This window comes from Eriocheir sinensis, chromosome 66, assembly GCF_024679095.1.
Source record: "Eriocheir sinensis breed Jianghai 21 chromosome 66, ASM2467909v1, whole genome shotgun sequence".
Lineage (NCBI taxonomy): Eukaryota > Metazoa > Arthropoda > Malacostraca > Decapoda > Varunidae > Eriocheir > Eriocheir sinensis.
In genome coordinates, this window is record NC_066574.1 from 3181044 (window position 1) to 3198510 (window position 17467).

The 17467-nt window shown below is 44.3% G+C and overlaps 2 protein-coding genes across 54 annotated transcripts in view; one reads left to right on the forward strand and one right to left on the reverse strand.

The window, feature by feature from the left end:
• Positions 1-16644, reverse strand: part of LOC126987735 (glutamate receptor ionotropic, kainate 2-like) — a 49420-nt gene extending 32776 nt beyond the window's left edge. For all 4 annotated transcript variants that reach the window (XM_050844979.1, XM_050844981.1, XM_050844980.1 and 1 more), the window contains exons 1-5: positions 16502-16644; positions 16010-16158; positions 13417-13558; positions 12853-13020; positions 7234-7257 (exon numbers count right to left, since the gene is read on the reverse strand). In XM_050844979.1, coding sequence (XP_050700936.1) covers positions 7234-7257; positions 12853-13020; positions 13417-13558; positions 16010-16152 — 477 coding nt within the window. In that variant the 5' untranslated portion in view covers positions 16153-16158; positions 16502-16644. The remainder of the gene's footprint in view (positions 1-7233; positions 7258-12852; positions 13021-13416; positions 13559-16009; positions 16159-16501) is intronic.
• LOC126987737 (spidroin-1-like) lies at positions 42-6722 on the forward strand. 50 transcript variants are annotated; one of them, XM_050844990.1, is made up of 6 exons: positions 42-848; positions 969-1058; positions 1389-1658; positions 1719-2258; positions 2319-2408; positions 2630-6722. In XM_050844990.1, the coding sequence occupies exons 1-6, from the start codon at positions 566-568 to the stop codon at positions 2716-2718; spliced, it is 1362 nt and encodes a 453-aa protein (XP_050700947.1). In that variant the 5' UTR covers positions 42-565; the 3' UTR covers positions 2719-6722. The 50 variants fall into 50 exon arrangements, with proteins under 50 accessions (XP_050700947.1, XP_050700941.1, XP_050700944.1 ...); XM_050844984.1 differs by having other exon boundaries at positions 969-1028; positions 1299-1658; XM_050844987.1 differs by having other exon boundaries at positions 42-818; positions 969-1028; positions 1299-1658.
• Positions 16645-17467: the final 823 nt, after the last annotated feature.

The window sequence follows — 17467 nt, forward strand, 5'->3', positions numbered from 1 at the left end:
TCGAGTGGGAGTCTGCTACGTTTAACAATATAGACATTAAAACACGACCTCTGTGCACCTTAATCGGGAAAATCACCTTCAAGAACCCGGATAATCTCTACGGCCTTGGAAAACAGTGGTGGTGGGAGCCTGCTACGTTTAACAATATAGACATTAAAACACGACCTCTGTGCACCTTAATCGGGAAAATCACCTTCAAGAACCCGGTTAATCTTCTCTGCGGTCTTGGAAAACAGTGGTGGTGGGAGCCTGCTACGTTTAACAATATGGACTCGAGATAACATGGACAGGTTCGAGCCCCGCTGCCTCCCAAGTGTATGTGGGGGCGTAGTGTAGGGGATAATTAAGTTGGAAAAGTGACAGTAGTGCATTGGATTATAAAGCGAGAGACTTTGATAAGAAAAGCTAAAATAAGGCGGTGTGCAAAAGTTATTGGAGCAGAAAATATCCGAAGTTTGTGAAAATTGTTAAGTATCGAGTTTGCCTGCAAGGGTTAAAAGTTATTTCTTGCTTCAACATCATTCATTTTTTCCCTTCCTATTTGTTTCATCAACGCAGAAGCAAAATGGGAGGGTTAGGAACAGTTAGCAGCAAAATGGGAGGGTTAGGAACAGTTAGGAGCAAAATGGGAGGGTTAGGTACAGTTAGGAGCAAAATGGAAGGGTTAGGTACAGTTAGGAGCAAAATGGGAGGGTTAGGTACAGTTAGGAGCAAAATGGGAGGGTTAGGTACAGTTAGGAGCAAAATGGGAGGGTTAGGTACAGTTAGGAGCAAAATGGGAGGGTTAGGTACAGTTAGGAGCAAAATGGGAGGGTTAGGTACAGTTAGGAGCAAAATGGGAGGGTTAGGTACAGTTAGGAGCAAAATGGGAAGGTTAGGAACAGTTAAGAGCAAAATGGGAGGGTTAGGAACAGTTAGGAGCAAAATGGGAGGGTTAAGTACAGTTAGGAGCAAAATGGGAGGGTTAGGTACAGTTAGGAGCAAAATGGGAGGGTTAGGAACAGTTAGGAGCAAAATGGGAGGGTTAGGTACAGTTAGGAGCAAAATGGGAGGGTTAGGTACAGTTTGGAGCAAAATGGGAGGGTCAGGTACAGTTAGGGGCAAAATGGGAGGGTTAGGAACAGTTAGGAGCAAAATGGGAGGGTTAGGTACAGTTTGGAGCAAAATGGGAGGGTTAGGTACAGTTAGGAGTAAAATGGGAGGGTTAGGTACAGTTAGAAGCAAAATGGGAAGGTTAGGTACAGATAGGAGCAAAATGGGAGGGTTAGGTACAGTTAGGAGCAAAATGGGAGGGTTAGGTACAGTTAGGAGCAAAATGGGAGGGTTAGGAACAGTTAGGAGCAAAATGGGAGGGTTAGGAACAGTTAGGAGCAAAATGGGAGGGTTAGGTACAGTTAGGAGCAAAATGGGAGGGTTAGGTACAGTTAGGAGCAAAATGGGAGGGTTAGGTACAGTTAGGAGCAAAATGGGAGGGTTAGGTACAGTTAGGAGCAAAATGGGAGGGTTAGGTACAGTTAGGAGCAAAATGGGAGGGTTAGGTACAGTTAGGAGCAAAATGGGAGGGTTAGGTACAGTTAGGAGCAAAATGGGAGGGTTAGGTACAGTTAGGAGCAAAATGGGAGGGTTAGGTACAGTTAGGAGCAAAATGGGAGGGTTAGGTACAGTTAGGAGCAAAATGGAAAGGTTAGGAACAGTTAAGAGCAAAATGGGAGGGTTAGGAACAGTTAGGAGCAAAATGGGAGGGTTAGGTACAGTTAGGAGCAAAATGGGAGGGTTAGGTACAGTTAGGAGCAAAATGGGAGGGTTAGGAACAGTTAGGAGCAAAATGGGAGGGTTAGGTACAGTTAGGAGCAAAATGGGAGGGTTAGGTACAGTTAGGAGCAAAATGGGAGGGTTAGGTACAGTTAGCAGCAAAATGGGAGGGTTAAGTACAGTTAGGAGCAAAATGGGAGGGTTAGGTACAGTTAGGAGCAAAATGGGAGGGTTAGGTACAGTTAGGAGCAAAATGGGAGGGTTAGGAACAGTTAGCAGCAAAATGGGAGGGTTAGGTACAGTTAGGAGCAAAATGGGAGGGTTAGGTACAGTTAGGAGCAAAATGGGAGGGTTAGGTACAGTTAGGGGCAAAATGGGAGGGTTAGGTACAGTTAGGGGCAAAATGGGAGGGTTAGGTACAGTTAGCAGCAAAATGGAAGGGTTAGGTACAGTTAGGAGCAAAATGGGAGGGTTAGGTACAGTTAGGAGCAAAATGGGAGGGTTAGGTACAGTTAGGAGCAAAATGGGAGGGTTAGGTACAGTTAGCAGCAAAATGGGAGGGTTAGGTACAGTTAGGAGCAAAATGGGAGGGTTAGGTACAGTTAGGAGCAAAATGGGAGGGTTAGGTACAGTTAGGAGCAAAATGGGAGGGTTAGGTACAGTTAGGGGCAAAATGGGAGGGAAATGGGAGGGTTAGGTACAGTTAGGAGCAAAATGGGAGGGTTAGGAACAGTTAGGGGCAAAATGGGAGGGTTAGGTACAGTTAGGAGCAAAATGGGAGGGTTAGGAACAGTTAGGGGCAAAATGGGAGGGTTAGGTACAGTTAGGAGCAAAATGGGAGGGTTAGGTACAGTTAGGGGCAAAATGGGAGGGTTAGGTACAGTTAGGGGCAAAATGGGACAGCACCTCGCAGAAAACTCTAGTTGCATAAGCAGTATTAATATTAACTTTTTTTTGATGTTATAGTGTTGCATTTTTTGGGCGTATTAATTAAGGTTTTTTGATTCGCATTTTCAACACTCAAAAGTTTCGAATTCTGATGTTTTTAATTATCTCCTTTTTCACTGAAAAAATCGAGTCAACTTTTCATAAATATCATTAGCACATGACCACATTCATCTTCTCTTTTCTAACCTTTTCGTTTTTTAATTGAACTTTCCGGCGAATTATTTTTTTTTCCTTTCTTTCCTCTTTTTCAGCACTCAAAAATCTCGAATTCTACGGTTTATGATTGCCTTCTTTGACACTAAAAAACAAACCGAATCAACTCTTCTGAAGATCACCAAAAGGAGACAAATCCTTCCATTATCAAACGTTTGGGACTCTTACGAACGCTTTTCAAGACCAGAGAGGAGCTTCGTCGGGACTGTCATGAGTGTTTTACCCTTTTACGGCGCGGAAGCCTTCAAAAAATACCGCCGGGCTCAGAAAACTACCCATGGAAACACCAGTAAACTTCTACGAGACCCTTTTGAATTAAATGGACTAAGACTTGGAAGTGTTTAATAACATAGACCTAAAAACTCTGCTACACACACTCAGTCACGAAGAAGAGAAAGAGAGGAGAAGAAACCCAACCGAGTCTAGCACAGTACATCAGGAAACAACTCTTGAAAATCCCGACAACTTCTACGAGAACCTTTTGAATTAAATGGACTAAGACTTGGAAGAGTTTAATAATATGAACCTAAAAACTCTGCTACACAAACTCCATTACGGACAGAACCAGGAGAACCCCAACCGAGTCTAGCATAGCATTACATCAGGAAACCACCCTTGGAACCCCCCGACAACTTCTACTAGAGCCTTTAGCAATAGACGGATTAAAGTTGGAAGAGCTTAACAATATGAACCTAAAAACCTTAGCTACACACACTCCATCACGGACAAGAGAAAGGAAGGAGAAGGAGAACCCCAAGCGAGTCTACCACCACATATCCTCCTCGGCACTTCGTAAGGAGGGGACGACGGAAGCCATAAATCGCCCGTGGATATCTTGAGCACCATTACTCTCTTTCTGGACACTAGCGAGGCAGCGGGCGAAGGGGGACAACCCAGCAGGTGTTTATGCAAGTATTCACAACTCTGGGCGGCATAAACACGTTCGGTATCTGTGATGAGGAGGGCGAGGCGGGTCTGCTCGGCGGGGAAGCTCGTCAAGGTTATTGTTATGGAGATGGAGACGTCGGGGAGTGTATGGCCTTAGACGGTGGTCGGAAATGAGGGACGAGGGACAGTGTGTGTATGGGTGAGGGTGGGATGGGTGGGGTGGGTGGGTATCTATCTATCTATCTATCTATCTATACGAATGATCGAACATATATACAAATACATAAATATACAGTCGTACGGACAATGCCGAGGCCTAATCCACGTATTAACTAATCCAACTTTTCCCAGACAGTCCATATAAAAATGTTCTCTTTCCGAGTGCATAAGCGTAATGGTGCGAATGACTTCCATATATTTCAGGGGAGGCGAGAACACGAAAAATCAACTATTATACAAGGCCGATGGTTGCCGGTTGTTAGAGAGAGAGAGAGAGAGAGAGAGAGAGAGAGAGAGAGAGAGAGAGAGCAAGAGCGAGCGAGCGAAACAAAATCAGAGAGAGAAAAAGAGGAAGGAGAGGAGAGCGAGAAATAGAAAAGTGAGAGAGAGAGAAAGAGAGAGCGAGAGGAAGAGATTAAAAAGCGAAGTCCGTGGCAAACGGGCTAACGTATATCAAGTTTCAAAAAGAAAAAAATAAAGAAAAATAAAGAAAGAATAAAGGAAAATACGGTCACGGTCGAATAACACCGGAATGAACGTAAGAAAGAAAACGAGGTGGCTTCTGCAAGGGCGGACTTTAACAGAAATGCTACACTTTGCCACTGGATAGGTTCGAACCCCGCTGCCTCCCAAATGTGTGTGGGGGCGTAGTGTAAGGGATAATTTAGTAGAAAAGGTGACTAGTGGATCGTATTATAAAGCATTCGACCCTAATAGCTTTTTTTCTGTCTCTCTCTCTCTCTCTCTCTCTCTCTCTCTCTCTCTCTCTCTCTCTCTCTCTCTCTCTCTCTCTCAATGTAGCAATACTTATCGTCTTATCTTATTGAATAGAAAGCGGATAACGAACGCACTACTCATACAACGAACGCACTTCTCTTACAACGAACTCCCTACTGATATAACGAACTCACTATTCATATAACGAACACACTATTTTTATAACGAACCCACTCCTGATTACACACCATCCTCTGCTTAACGGCCTCTACGACTACTGACACATGTACTCGTCAAAAACAAACAAACAAACAACAACAATAAAAAACAAGAGAAAGAAATCATGATCATCTTCGTTAGCTGAGCATTTTACAACCAGGGTGACTGTTTCTTTTTATAGGCAGGACCCTCATGGTTTATTTTATGCGCGTCGTGTGTTGTTTGGTGACGCGCTGCATTCTTTCAGTTAAGACACACATATTTGACAAGATTTTCGTGGATTTTCTGGGTATTTCCATGGGTACCCTTGTGATACTGGTGGTAATTTGACCTTTCTGCTGTAACCTGAACCCCCTCCCTCCCCCCCCCCAAAAAAAGCACTCATTAGAACCCGACTGATCTCCTTTTTGAACTTTGGAAATAGTTGATATGAGGAGCGGACGCGTCTGAAAATACCGATCTATAGACTCACGCTGAGGGTTCTCCTGTTTAAAGTTGAAAGAAAATGTGATATGGCAATGCACTGACGACACCGGCTACTTTGTTCTGGAGTTTTATGGCTATATACACAATAGTCTCCGTTGCAATGCCATTTGAGGGATCCATGTTCAACTGGGAGCGTTTGTTTACATCCGAAACGTTTCTGCTCTTTACCAGGAAAAGTGTGAAAGAGGAAATGATTGATGCTATTTGATGAACGTGGTTGTAGTCTGGTTCTGTGAAAACGCCTACATCGATCAGTGAAGATCTGCCCAAGTTGCGGTAGAAACGAATACACGATTAAAACTAAAGGAATATTGAGTGCATGGAGATAATAAATAATAGTGTAGCCAAGACTTGTGCAAAACGAGGGATGGAAAATTGCAGCAACCTTTGTTCATTAGTGTTTTAAAGAGCATTCACATTTTTTCAACAACGAAGAAAGTTTTTAGATGTTATTTATTATATGCAGCGCCCTGTCGCTTTAGAATTTCTTGTAATAAAAATTCTCTCTCGCTCTCTTTCTTTCCTTCTTTCCCCCTTTCTCTCTCTCTATTTATCTATCTATCTATCTATCCACACACACACACACACACACACACACACACACACACACACACACACACACACACATATGACAACTAGATATGAATGGCGTGGAAATGCAGGAATTGAATCAACTTTGCGACGTATTGTGAGTGAATGGCGAGAGAGTAAGTTGGTAAGGCGGTGAGGCAAGCACTCCTTCCCTTGACTCTCTCTGGAAGTGCTGTGCGAATCGAGTCTCACTGCCTAAAGACTGTACTGAATCGTTGTTTACTGAGGCACCCCACTGAGGCGTCACACCGGCGGCCTGATAATGGTAAACAGGTGTCACAGCAAATATTGTTATGCATTGGTTGCTCCTAATTTGAATATTCATGACAGGCAAAACAACACATCAGTCACTCTGCCGTCAAACGTTCAGCTTTAATGGCAGTCAAAACCTAATACTCAACACAACGAAAAAAAATAATAACACAAATAAAAGTCAACCCAAAGCCAAACCACTAATTTCTCGCTACTCTAAGGCAAAAAAAAAGTACTAATGATCGCCAGCAGCAGCAGCTCGGCCAACACAACATGCACACACGCATGCACTGCACTCTACTGACGCTGGTTTAAGATCAGGTTCTGGATGCGGTCAACTCTAGAGGGAAACCAGATTGACGAGACAGTTTTGGCGTTGGCTACCGCGGGTCCTTGCCTCCCTAAACGGCCACACTGCACACGGTTTGCCGGGAGGGTAGAGGGTAACGGAACGCCTAGCGGGTCAGAGGCAAGAACAAACACATGTTATCTAATAGGAGTGGCCATACAGGACGCGGGTAGCGGGTAAGCTTGGAGGGAACCCGCTACCCGCGTCCAGTACGGCCACTCGTATTAGATAACATGTTTGTTCTTGCCTCTGACCCGCTAGGCGTCCCGCTACCCTCTACCCTCCCAGCAAACCGCGTGGAGTGTGGCCGCACCCTTAGTAACACCTGTCTCTTCCTCTCATATGTTAGCGATAGGTGACATATGAGGTAGAGACAGGTGTTGGGACGGTGTGGAAGAGCGGCAGGGAGGAGACGACCCGTGAAAACTAACACAAAAATAGTCTCGTCAATCTCGTTCCACTCAGGCAATGACACTCTTAGATATCATTACTGTACCACAAACTATAGGTGGAAATGTCTTTTTTAACTTTAGACCTATAGATGAGTTACTTTGGCCTCTGTGTCCTTACTCTTAGGCCTAGAGAGGAGACTGTCTTACCTTCAAGAATGTCATGTTACTGGGCTGCAACGAAAGAGAGAAATGAAAGCCTATGTAGCATTCCGTCATGGCACACTCAGCCCACGGCACCACCACCACCTTACCCTTACTCGTGCATTACTTAGTTAGCAGTGGTCATTTAAGTCATCTAATCTTTCATAAACAAGAGAATTAGTATTTTTTTTGCCATATACACAACAAGGTTTAAGTTTAAGAGACAACTAAGGAAAACTAAACTTAAGAAAACACACTGAATGACAATAATTAAAAGAAATGCATGAATTAGTTTTAACATTCACATCTAGTACTTTAAACATGTTATTATGCGGTGCAACTCTCCATTTTTTTTTTGTTCATTTATATCCACACACACACACACACACACACACACACACACACACACACACACACACAAACATACACAAACACAAAAGCACGTAAACTTTCAATGTAAAGAGCAACGGAAAACAACAACAAACAAAAATTAAACATCACTGTCCATTTAAATCATCCACGTGGTTATCAAACATTAGGCACACAACACAAGACAACGACCTCTCTGTAGTGACGATTAAGAACGCCAGAGTAACGCAGCATCTATCAATATCCTCTGTAGTCTTCGTACTTTAAATTAGTTCAGAGATCCCGCCCGCTGCCTCACTCTCACTACACGGTATAACATAAGCGGCATCTCAGTTCGCATGTTTGAAAAGCCTCTCGTAAAAGTCTCTGGGATTTTCATGATCTGTTCTGTGTTCCGCGAGATAGTTTGACACGACTTCTGTATCTTGAACGAGAAAATCACCCATTAAAATCCGGATAATCATCTCTGTGGCCTTGGAAAATAATCGTAATGGCAGCCCGATACGTTAGTTAAAGGATTTGGATAACAGACTTCAACGCCAAACTCCTTTTGTACCCCCCCCAAAAAATAAAATAGTCTGGGTTTCGTAACTAAGGAAGAGAGGGCGGGCTTCTACACCATATCGTTTTGTGTACAGTGATTTTAGTGAGTGTAAAACAATATTAAAATTTTCTTCCGCTGTGCCCCAGGACGCAACACAACTATCTCCACAAGCCAGTGTATATGAAGAACAATTACAACACAGTATTGGTTTTCCGTCGAGTGAAAAGTAACAGGAAGTTGGCGATCATATTGTCGTCATAATATTACAATACACACACACACACACACACACACACACACACACACACAAACCGCTCACGCACACTTTGCCAAATTAAAATCTATATATGTTCGCATGTTTAATTAAGGATCTAAATGATGAAATGTGACAAATAAATCAACAAACAGGATATTATTACGAGTTTGACATAATCCTGCAAAACAAAAAACAATTACGAGGGGAAATAAATAGGCATAACACACACACACACTCTCTCTCTCTCTCTCTCTCTCTCTCTCTCTCTCTCTCTCTCTCTCTCTCTCTCTCTCTCTCTCTCTCTCCACACATTATTAGGCTATTAAATTTCCTCTTCATCCGCGTTCTCTTTCCCATTCTTTTCAAACACCAACACAATAACAATCACTACAGAGTCATACAAATTCCTATAGGCTTCAAGAATAAAGAAACAATACGTGGGATTATATATAGTTTCCCAAGCCCACGTCACCACCCACAGGTTCATATCAGTCAACAGAGTCCTAAATATTCCTATAGGCATATTAACAATCTCTCTACCTGGTGGTTCCTGAGAGAAGACGCTCGGCTGTACCTTCCATACTAACCTCGGGGTGTTCTGGAAAATACTCTCATTGTAATTCCTACTCAAAATTACCCTGTATAACTCCATCTACACCTAGCCTACAGGGGCTATTACACTGGGCAAATTTTCCGTGGATCTTCAGTCCAACCACGATTTCCGCTGGCGTGGTTCTCATATTTCCGTGGTTTTCTGACGTGTCCACGATCTTCCAAAGCTACGGTAGAGTTCCTCGAAGGACGGCGGTATTACTCACCATCATCAACAGCAGCAATAACAAGAAACAAATGAGAACCACGCAGCGGAAATCGTGGTCTGACTGAAGATCCACGGAAAATTTGCCCAGTGTAATAGCCACTTAACCTAACCTAACCTAACCTGCCCAGTTCAAGAGCGGGCGCCACATACCCAAACAGAGAAGGGAAATACCCCCCCGGGCTCTCACCGTCCCCCGAGCGGCCGCCTTTGTTGACTCGGGAAAAATGAGTGCGCCGCTATCAGCCTAATTGTTTACGATGTCGCTAACGCAGGAAATTGCCTCGCTGCTTCGTATGGCGGAGGAGTGGCTATATAGGCAAAGGGAGAGGAAGGGAGGAAGGAAGGAAGGAGGAGGGAGAGGAGGATGAGAAACTGCAAGTGGAGGAATATGAAATAAAGAAGAGCTTCCCACCTATCTATTCATCTATCCACACACACACACACACACACACACACACACACACACACACACACACACACGCAGGTTACAAGACGAGCAGACAAGTATTGTTAAAATTCCCTTCGTTAGCTCCAAGACTTCCCTCGACGCCACGATAACAATGTCACCTTAAAGACACCAATAACATAAACGCCATAACCTTTCAGACTAACGAGCAACAGAAAGCTTAAGCACTATTCAGTTTATTCGGAATTGATTTATGAATGATATTAGCAAAACCTTTCCTATTATAATTTTCTTGCATGGCGGATAGAAAAATGTTGAGAGCACACACACACACACACACACACACACACACACACACACACACACACACACACACACACACACACACACACACACACACGCAATTGATGGGCAGAGCTAACGTGTAGATTAATCCACAACACTATAAAGCTAAATACGCTAAACGCTAAAACACTAAAAAAAAAAGCAGCAATTAGGAACAGCTAACTGTTATTTAATTCATTAAGGTTCGTTTTTTTTTTTTTTGGGGGGGGGGCACTAGTCTAGAACCACTAAAAGCAAGCCCTAGAGAGATGAAGTTTTAATACGGTGTAAATAATTTTTCGGGAACTTTTCTGAAATTTAATTGTAATATAATTTTCCCACGCCATAACTGAGGTATAATATATGTGTGTGGGATTTATACCGTCGCTGGTAGCTTGCACACACACATACAGTCTTTTGCACCATTTTTCGTAATCTCTCTCTCTCTCTCTCTCTCTCTCTCTCTCTCTCTCTCTCTCTCTCTCTCTCTCTCTCTCTCTCTCTCTCTTGCTCCTTCCATATAATCGTTATCACCCCTATATTTCTCTCCCCTTCTTTCGTAATCTCTCTCTCTCTCTCTCTCTCTCTCTCTCTCTCTCTCTCTCTCTCTCTCTCTCTCTCTCTCTCTCTCTCTCTCTCTCTCTCTCTCTCTCTCTCTCTCTCTTGCTCCTTAAATATAATCGTTATCACCCCTATATTTCTCTCCCCTTCTTTCGTAATCTCTCTCTCTCTCTCTCTCTCTCTCTCTCTCTCTCTCTCTCTCTCTCTCTCTCTTGCTCCTTAAATATAATCGTTATCACCCCTATATCTCTCTCCCCTTCTTTCGTAATCTCTCTCTCTCTCTCTTGCTCCTTAAATATAATCGTTATCACTCCTATATCTCTCTCCCCTTCTTTCGTAATCTCTCTCTCTCTCTCTTGCTCCTTAAATATAATCGTTATCACCCCTATATCTCTCTCCCCTTCTTTCGTAATCTCTCTCTCTCTCTCTCTCTCTCTCTCTCTCTCTCTCTCTCTCTCTCTCTCTCTCTCTCTCTCTCTCTCTCTCTCTCTCTCTCTCTCTCTCTCTCTCTCGTTATCTCTCTCTCTCTCTCTCTCTCTCTCTCTCTCTCTCTCTCTCTCTCTCTCTCTCTCTCTCTCTCTCTTGCTCCCTCCATATATCGTTATCACCCCTATATCTCTCTCCCCTCTTCATCCCCTTCTTTCTCTCTCTCTCTCTCTCTCTCTCTCTCTCTCTCTCTCTCTCTCTCTCTCTCTCTCTCTCTCTCTCTTGCTCCTTAAATATCATCGTTATCCCCCCTATATCTCTCTCCCCCCACCGCAGCCCCTTCGTTCCTAATCTCTCTCTCTCTCTCTCTCTCTCTCTCTCTCTCTCTCTCTCTCTCTCTCTCTCTCTCTCTCTCTCTCTCTCTCTCTCTCTCTCTCTCTCTCTCTCTCTCTCTCTCTTGCTCCCTCCATAAATCGTTATCACCCCTATATCTCTCTTCCCCCTCTTCATCCCCTTCTTTCATAATCTCTCTCTCTCTCTCTCTCTCTCTCTCTCTCTCTCTCTCTCTCTCTCTCTCTCTCTCTCTCTCTCTCTCTCTCTCTCTCTCTCTCTCTCCATATAATCGTTATCACCCCTATCTCTCTCCTTAACCCCCTTCCCTTTTTTTTCTCTCTCCCCTCCCTTGTTTTCCCTCCACTGGTCTGTGCTCGCTGGAATAAGTGCGACAACTCTCCCTCTTAAGACAAAACAACCTATATAGCATGATGAACACTAATTAAGCCCATATTCTCCGACGTTTTCGGCTATTATAACAAAACCTTTCCTAAGTCCACAAAGGAGATTAGTCAGGTTCTCATGAGCGCTTTTTCACGTTCATTGTGCAGGTGTCTCGTCAAACCATCACTAGGCTCACTAAACTACCCATGGAAACACTAACACAACCTCTACGAAAGCCTTGTTAAATGTGGGTATGCAAGCAACGGAACGAAAGCTTGCCTTGACATCCCCTTCGTTACCAGTTCAGCTTCAAATGTACAGTTACACTTTTATATTGTGTAGTGATGCACGTTAAGAGTTAATACATTCCTATCCCTACGAGAGTTACGATTAAGTCTCATTATACGCTGCCATGGAACGCTCCGCCTCGCCCTCCCGCCAGCCACGGTAACAGCAGCCCTTTTCTGCGCCCACTTTCCCTCCCCTTCCCTCCCCTCCCCTGGATTCAGTACGGAAACACACGTTAGTTTCTGCACGGCTTAATCATTTATTATTGAATTGTTTGTGAATTGAGTGGCCACTGTTGTGAATATGAGTTATTTATATTTATGTTTGTCCTGAAACTGCGTGGAAAATGTGAAACGTCATGTCACGTGTTAGTAAGTGAATGGAGGGTCTGTGTTGCCTCGACGCGGCAGTACCACACAGAGCGTCGCATAACACTGTGCCTTTAACTAAGTCCACTGAGGAAAATTCTGTCGCCTCAAATTATGGTCTGCTGTTAAGGATTGAACGCATTAGATCCCGCTCGTATTGTTGTCTTATTGTCTGTCATTCAACGGTACTGAACGAAGTATTTCATGCCGTTTTACATTGTACCTATTATTAATTTTCTAGTCGTGTTTTAACGTAACGTAATTTAATAATCTTTGGTTGTAATTCATAAAAAACGCACAACTGCACTCCCCACGTATTTAAAGGTTAGCGAAACTAAATTTAGAGGAAGCTAAATGGTCCACTAACAGTCTCCAAATTTAACGGGATCACTAATCCTTTGACGAAAACGTTAGGATCACTAATTAACGGTGAGCGGAGTTGTGGAACCGTGTTCTTCACTGACACACACACACACACACACACACACACACACACACACTGCCCCCCGCCCCTCCCCAAGGAAGGCACACAACAGCCTTGCTCACCTGCAGGGACTTGGTGGGCGCCTCCACGGTGCGGCCGTAGCGCAGCTCCCCGAACACCCAGTCCTGGATGACGCGCTGCACCAGCGGGTTCTCCGGGTCCACGAGCCGCAGGCACGTCAGGTTGGTGCCGCCGTGCCGGAAGTCCTCTAGCTCCACCGTGTGCAGGTCCTGCGGCGGCGGGGGCGGCGAGGGAAGAGAGGAAGAGGATATTAAACACAGGAAGGAGAGTAAAAATATCTTGCAGTTTTCATGTGAACATTTCTGATCATTTGACTGCCTTATAATGGTCGTGAGGCGAAACTCTCCTGACCAAGGAGACGATGAAGTAGTAGCAGTCATGGTAGTGGTTATAGCAGTTGTGAAATGTAACTATTCTGAACACGGAGATGATGAAGTGGTTATGGTAGCAGCGCGGCGTGACTACACTGATCAGGGAAAAGATGAAGTAGTAGTCGTGGCAGCAGGAAGTAGTAATTAAGGCTGGATGATGTGTTTGTGGCAGTACTGGAGCACGAAGGAGATGAAGTCGTGGTTACGGTAGTACTGAGGCGTAACTCCACGTACCAGGGATGTGATGAAGTAGTTGTGGTAGGAGGTCATCATGCCGATCTGCTGAGCCTGCTTGAGGACGGTGAAGATCTTGTCGCGCTCCACGTCCAGCACCACGTGGGTCACACCGGACTTCTTGGCGTCCTTCAGCAGCGGTCTGTAAGGGAGGTGCGACGACGCGGTGACCAAGAGGGAACACGTACCAGAAGACAACCAGAGAGCAAGTAAGGAGGAAAGACCCCAAGACCCCAAGAGAGCAAGGATAAGACACACACAAAAGCCAGGAAGAGGAAGCATGAGGGGATATGTTACCAGGGCAGGACGACGCGGTGACCAAGAGGGAACACGTACCAGAAGACAACCAGAGAGCGAGTAAGGAGGAAAGACCGAAGGACCCCAAGAGAGCAAGGATAAGACACACACAAAAGCCAGGAAGAGGAAGCATGGAGGAATATGTTACCAGGGCAGGACGACGCGGTGATCAAAAGGGAATACGTACCAGAGGACAACCAGACAGCAAGGTGTAGGAGTGTGTGGGAGTCAGTGTATGTGTGACTTGTTCTGAAGCGTTGGGTTATACTTGTGACGTAATGAGAGCGTGGCACCTTCCTGTACTTATATTTAACTCCAAGGGAAATATCTATTCGTCTTATGGAAAGGATAATGCTTGAAAACTAAATGAAACAGGAATGAAAATGGTATACTCGTTCTTAGATAGCGGGTCCCAATCTTCTGTGGCACATTCCAGTACTTTTATTTAACTCCAAAGGAAATATCTCTTGGTCTTATGGAAAGGAAAAGGCAAAAACTAACAAAGGATATCTCTTGGTCTTAGGGAAAGGATGATAAGGTAAACACTAACAAAGGATATCTCTCTTGGTCTTAGGGAAGGGATGATACGGTAAACACTAACAAAGGATATCTCTTGGTGTTAGGGAAAGGATGATAAGGTAAACACTAACCGAAACAGGAACAGGACTGAAAAAAAAATACACTCGCTCTTCAACAGACAGTCCCGATCTTCTGAGGAACAATCCAGTCCATCTCTCCTCTTGCAGCGAAGTAAACAAACAGCATAACATAACATCGGTCGCTGGATAATAACTCCTAATAACAACAATACTTCCTTTGGCGCGTATAAACTTGGCGATACAATTTCCATATTACACTTTCCGGAAAAAAAAGTAATTTATTCATAGCCCAACTCCTGAGGCCGCGTGTGCATAAGGTGTGGGAAACTACGCCATTAGTCTTTCTCCCTTCCCTTCCTCCCTTCTCTCACCCACGCAGGTAAAGAACGGGGAAAGAAAGGACGGCAGAAACGAAGGTATGAAGAATGGAAAGCAGGCAAATGGACAGGAAATGAGAAAAAAGGGAAGGAAGGAAAGACAACGAAAGAGTAATGAATGAATGAGTGAATAAACAAGAAAAACAACAACCGAAGAGGAAGGAAAGAACGAACGAAGGAATGAAGGACCAAAGGAGAGGAGGAGACGAAAGAAGAAAAAGAGGCCAAAAAGAAGATTTGAAGGAAGGAGGGAAGGAGGAAGGGGAGAGCAAGAAAGGAAGGAGAGAGGAAAGGGTGAGAGAGAAGGAAGGAAGGAGGGAAAGAAGGATGGAACGAAGGGGAAAAACGTGAGAAAGAAGGAAAAGAGGAAGGAAAGAAGGAATAAAGGAAGGAATGAAGAATGAAAGAAGGAAAGAACGAAGGAAGGAAGGAAAGAAGGAAGGAAAGAAGGAAAGAACGAAGGAACTAGGTAGGTAGGAAGGAAGGAAGGAAAAAGGAAGGAATGAAGAATGAAAGAAAAGAAGGAAAGAACGAAGGAAGTAGGAAAGGAAGGAAGGAAGGAAGATAGGAAAGAAGGAAGGAAGAAGCAGGGAGAAGGAAGGAAGGCAGGCAGGAAAGGAAGGCAACGCTCTTATCTTGCACCCGCGACCACAAGAGTTAATAATATGACACTGAACGGGCGAGATAAAAGGGAATACTTTATGCCACGAGACTAATGGAACGGCGATTTTATACATGCATTATCAAGGGCAAGTTTTTCACGGCGAGCAATTAGCGTTGGGGACAATCTTTGCAAGCAGGTGTGGGCAGGAGCGCCGGGCGGGAGGGAGTCACGTGTTGGCTAACTTGTTGACCGTACGTGCCCGGAGATTATAACGCCGCATTTTCAAGCCGGGGAGTGTGTGTATATTCTCTACCCCTTGAGCTGAAACTTGAAAATTGTGGGAGTGAGTGCGTGTGTGTGAGACTTGCTCTGACCTATTTACTGGAGTGTTGGGTTGTATCGGAAAGGAATTCGTGTGTATATTCTCTACCCCTTGAGCTGGAACTTGAAAATTGTGGGAGTGAGTGCGTGTGTGTGTGACTTACTCTGACCTATTTACTGGAGCGTTGGGTTATAATTTCAACGTAACGAGTGTGTGTCGGAGAGGACTTCGTGTGTATATTCTCTACCCCTTGAGCTGGAACTTGAAAATTGTGGGAGTGAGTGCGTGTGTGTGACTTGCTGACCTATTTACTGGAGTGTTGGGTTATAATTTCAACGTAACGCGTGTGAGTCGGAAAGGCATGTTCAATCTCAGGGTTCGGGCGGGCGGTCACCTGTAGTCGTCGGAGTTCGGGAGTTGCCGGAGTGTGATGTGCCACGACTGGTTCTTGAGGAGCTCCTGGACGCGGACCAGACCGTTGTTGTTCTCGTAGATGATCGTGAACTTCCGCCACCGAAGCGTCATCAGTACGTCCATATACGCCTGGGGGAAGTGTCTTGGGTTAGGGGTCTCTCTCTCTCTCTCTCTCTCTCTCTCTCTCTCTCTCTCTCTCTCTCTCTCTCTCTCTCTCTCTCTCTCTCTCTCTCTCTCTCTCTCTCTCTCTCTCTCTCACACCGACACTCACCCACCCACACACACACGCATACCCACACCCACCCACACGCACACACAGACACACCGATACATAGATACTTTATTGACCAAAAATTCGTAAGTTCAATAAAAATACGTCTATACAATTCTCCTTATGGTCCAAAACAAAATATTAGTCATCCATATACAAAATACACTCCCCCCATCCCCCCCCCTCCACACACACACACACCTGGGACAGCGTGGAGGGGTGCGGGTACAGGTTGACGGAGTAGGCGTCGCGGGTGAGGCGGAAATCCCAGCGGTTCTCGATGTGCGGCACCTCCAGAGCGTCACAGATGGACTGCACGTGGGCAGAGGTCTGGCCCGACTGTGGCCCAAAGATGGCTGCCACGCCGGAGTTCAGCAGGGAGCACACTGGAGGGAAGGAAGGACGGCTAAGGTTATAAATCAACAGAAAGAAAATGAAAAACACATCTTGAAAGTAGAAATATAAACCTTGTAAATGATAAATACTGTCTATCTATCTCTATCCCTGACGCCCTGTCCCCTCACGAAGACTTTCCCTGAGGTAATAAAACAGCTTCTTTCCATTCTCTGTTCAACATGTACGATTCAACAACCCTTCTTAGTTCAATATGCACGTTTCAACAACCCTTCTTAGTTCAATATGTACGTTTTAACAACCCTTCTTAGTTCAATATGTACGTTTTAACAACCCTTCTTAGTTCAATATGCACGTTTCAACAACCATTCTCAGTTCAATATGTACGTTTTAACAACCCTTCTTAGTTCAATATGCACGTTTCAACAACCCTTCTTAGTTCAATATGTACGTTTTAACAACCCTTCTTAGTTCAATATGTACGTTTTAACAACCTTTTTCAGTTCAATACGTACGTTTTAACAACCCTTCTTAGTTCAATATGTACGTTTTAACAACCCTTCTTAGTTCAATATGTACGTTTTAACAACCATTCTCAGTTCAACATGTACGTTTTAACAACCCTTCTTAGTTCAACATGTACGTTTTAACAACCCTTCTTAGTTCAATATGTACGTTTGAACAACCATTCTCAGTTCAACATGTACGTTTTAACAACCCTTCTTAGTTCAACATGTACGTTTTAACAATCATTCTTAGTTTAATATGTACGTTTTAACAACCCTTCTTAGTTCAATATGTACGTTTTAACAA